General features: G+C 32.6%; 1 protein-coding gene across 1 annotated transcript; it reads left to right on the forward strand.

The window, feature by feature from the left end:
• Positions 1 to 40: 40 nt before the first annotated feature.
• On the forward strand, positions 41 to 2,926 carry LOC132181740 (mannan endo-1,4-beta-mannosidase 5-like). Its single transcript, XM_059594978.1, has 3 exons — positions 41 to 313; positions 2,653 to 2,853; positions 2,918 to 2,926. The coding sequence occupies exons 1-3, from the start codon at positions 41 to 43 to the stop codon at positions 2,924 to 2,926; spliced, it is 483 nt and encodes a 160-aa protein (XP_059450961.1).
• Positions 2,927 to 3,955: the final 1,029 nt, after the last annotated feature.

The raw sequence follows: 3,955 nt of genomic DNA on the forward strand, positions 1-3,955 counted from the left end.
GTCCTTTGGTGAGTTGTTGCTGGGGCTTGAGTTGGTGCTCATGAGTCATCATCATGAAGAGCCAAATTTGGGGTTTGTGGAGAGGAATGGGAGTCAGTTCATGCTTGATGGAAGAGCCTTTTACATCAATGGCTGGAATTCTTTCTGGTTAATGGACCAAGCTGTGGATGAATATAGCAGACCAAGGGTAAGGGAAATCCTCCAAGCTGGTGCAAAGATGGGTCTCACTGTGTGCAGAATTTGGGCATTCAATGATCGTGGTTTCAATGCCCTCCAGCTTTCCCCCGGTCATTTTGACGAGCGGGTTTTTCAGGTATTAGAGCACTCACATTAGTTTATCTAAATTTTTATGTAAAATGGCTAACTGAAATTTACTTTATCTAGTATGACTAATGGGTTTTGAATATTTATTCTTTCTTTATATCAGTTAAAATTTTATTTTTTTACCCTTTTTTATCTTTCTCTGTTTCTTTTCTAAGGATTGTTTTTTTTCGACTGTATTTCTTCTGAATTGTCTATTTTTTTTTTAATGGTTATTTTTTTAAAAAAAATTTATATATTTTTCTAACGCAATAAACTCTTAATACAAACTGCATAGTTATGTAATGTAACCTAGACAAATGACAAAAACTGATAATAACAAATACGTATGCAGCCATAGTGAAGGACTTACTCTCTAGTTCTTTCTTTAGCTAATATATTCAGGTGCACTGTCCAATGATGTGTATCTGCACACAAGTATGTTAATAATCAGTGACATAAATGGTGTTGAAAGAAGGCGAGAGAGGCAAAAACAGTTGGAAGGAAAGAAGAAACAAAAATCCGTTAATTTATGCACAAGTTAACATTGAAAGCAAAATAATAGTCTTTCTTTAGACTTGTGGATGCTCTAAGAATACCATGAATAAAGGCATAAATAGTAGTTGAGTCAAAATAATATCTAAAAGTTGGACGAACACTCTAAAAAGTTTTTAGGAAAAATTTCACTTAACCCCTTGAAGTATAGTGGTTTTACAATTATAATCTCAAACTTTTAATTTTTACAATATTCGTATCCTAAGAATTTTCTCCTTTTAATTAATTTCACTTTTTTTTTTTTGGTTAAAATACCCAAAATGTCCTATGTGGCATGAGCAAATCGAGTCGTAAAAAACTAAGAGCTTGCTTGAGATTACGTTAGAGGGCTTAAAAAAAATACTTTTAATACTTAAAAGATTGTGCCCAAAAAAAAGTTAGTATATTTGGTTAAAAATTACAAAAATATGACATAAGAATAACTTCTAACATTACACAAGTCAACTACTTATGGTTTATTTCAGCTTTCAACAAATATTTTGGGACCATAAACCAAGCCCATGACTTATTTCATGGACGAATTGAATTGAAAAAGTGATTTGGACGGTAAGGATGTAATCCAAGGAACCTGTTGTTAGACCCAAATTGACCGTTCATTGTGTCACTTGGCATAGTCGACGGGTCTAAAGAAAGTGACAGCAAATCTTTGTCACTCTTCAAAGTATTTTCGTCCATTAATGATCCATATAGAGTCTAAATCACCATTTTTGCAGTATTTCAAAAGTTTGGGACGAAGACCAAACAGGAGTAATTACCAAGTATTGTCATTCCAAACGAAATGTCTCTTTTCTTTTCTCACGTACCTATCATGTTGTGCGCTGCCTAAAAAGAAAGGGTTGAAAGTACATGACCTCTGTTTCTACCGCCATAAGGCTGGTTTGGTTTGGTCCCTTATGTAAGGAGAGCCTGCTTGGGCCTTTGGCAGAGCAAAACAAGCCTAAAAGAACAACATGAACGACAGAGTATTGGAGAACTAACTTGGAAAAAAGATCAAATTCTGAAGCCGCCACCCCCAATACAGCCACGTACAATGAGCCCCACTCATTCAAAATAAGGAAAAAACATCCCTACAAGAGAGAGAATACACTTCCACGAGTGCAAATATACGGCGGTTTGAGAGTTTTTACTTAGAATATATATATATATATATATATATTACTCTACTCTAAAAGCCTAAACTAATGAGTTTGAGTCCACTTATGTACATTAATTACAATTTTTCTTTATATTTTCTCAATCTGGGACTTAACACAAACAAGTTCACTTACAACAATCTCCCCCCACTTGTGAGTCTCTTCACATTGATTCAACTCTCTCGCACTTGTGAGTCTCTTTACATTTTCAAGAGTGTCTCGCGTCAATAGTTGCGGAAGCGGACACAACTCCAAACCAGACACGTTCAAACATCCGTCCCAAAAAGCTAACCATGGCTCTGATACCACTTGTTGGGGAGATAATCGGCAGTTTGTGAGTTTTTACCCATAATACATTAATATACATATTTGAACACCACTCTAACTTAAAAGCTTTATATTTTCTTAATGTGAGATTCAACACTCACAAGTGTATCCACAACAGCAAGTAACTGATTTTGAAAATAAAGAATTTTTTTGTGAAGTTTTTAGTAACTTTTAACAGTTCATAGTAAGGCCCATGGTTATCAAAATGGTGGTACTAATTAATCCAATGAAAGATGCCAGCTGAATGCTTTCTACATGTTACATTTTTGCTAGTCCTTCTAGATTATGTTAATAGCATTTTTGTTTTCATTTGACAACCGGGTTGGGTTGTCTGCAGGCACTGGATTATGTAATTGCAGAAGCAAGACAACATGGGATCAGGTTGCTTCTTAGCTTAGTGAATAACTGGCATGATTTTGGTGGGAAGGCTCAATATGTCAAGTGGGCAATGGAAGAAGGCAGAGTAGGTTTGAGTGCCTCTAATGATTCCTTCTTCTTTGATCCATCCATCCGCAGAAACTTCAAGAATTACATCAAGGTATACATATATCATCTTTTCCACTTCTATTTCCTTATAGAATGGTCTTTTGTGCCCTTTGTAGCTGGTTTGAGCAACTTCAAAATGGTCCTTCCAATGATAATTTAAAAGCAAATTAATTTTTAGAATTTTTAATATTTATTTATACCGAGAGTATTTTTGTTATTGGGATGGGTCATTGACGGTTTTTAGTAGTTTGTAAAGAAATTGTCACAATTTAAAGTTTGGAAAGATATTGTCAATTATTTAATAATTTGAAGGAAGATATGTCGACTTTCTCTAAAATATTTGGGAAAACTTATAAAACTGTCAATTAAGTGTATCAATCTTTCAATTTTTTTTTTTTTAATTTCACCCCTCTATTAGGATTTAGGGTTTAGGGTTTACTTTAAATCCTAACTGAGTGTTGTCAAAATTCCTAAAATATCCCTATTTTTTTTATAAAAAAATAAAAAATAAAAAATAAAAAAAAGGAAAAAATTGCAATGATTTAGACATTGGTCAAGATTTAACGGTGTTTGCAAAAACAGCCACGCCTAAATGTTTGAAAAAATAAATTATATATATTTGAAAAAAAAAAATGTATTTTGGAATTTTGATAAGATTTAAGGAAAAATCCTAACGAATTGGTGAAATTGAAAAAAAAATAAAAATTGAAAGATGTATACACTAAATTGAGAGTCTTTGAAGTTTATGGGGATAATTGTAAAAATGACAATAATTCAGAAGAGTTGAGTGAAGTTTTCTCAAATATTTAGAAGGACGGAACTTTCTTTTTATAAAATCTCTTTTGTTTCCCTTGTTTTGTTTTTTTTTCCTTTCTCCTAATTCAAAAGACAACCTGAAATTAATTATTTTTTTCGTAAACATAAAGCATCAATACTCTTTCTCTTTAACCAATGCTAATAAAAAAAAATCTTCATTAACCAATATATCACAGTTTTCAATTTGCAAGAGTCATGAATTTGCTGTTGTATATTCGGCAGTTATATTTCTTTAATTTTTTTTTTTTATTTTTTTTTTTAATTTTAGTTTTGTTAATTCTGTGATATGTCATTTGGCAGAGTATCCTAACAAGGAGGAACTCCATTAGTGGAATTAG

The sequence above is a fragment of the Corylus avellana genome, chromosome ca5 (assembly GCF_901000735.1).
Source record: "Corylus avellana chromosome ca5, CavTom2PMs-1.0".
Classification (NCBI taxonomy): Eukaryota; Viridiplantae; Streptophyta; class Magnoliopsida; order Fagales; family Betulaceae; genus Corylus; species Corylus avellana.

Excerpts from the sequence above, each read along its gene's own strand:
- LOC132181740 (XM_059594978.1), top strand. The coding sequence starts at position 41 with ATGAGTCATCATCATGAAGAGCCAAATTTGGGGTTTGTGGAGAGGAAT. Across the intron at positions 314-2,652 it reads TTGACGAGCGGGTTTTTCAG|GCACTGGATTATGTAATTGC; the intron begins GTATTAGAGCAC and ends GGTTGTCTGCAG.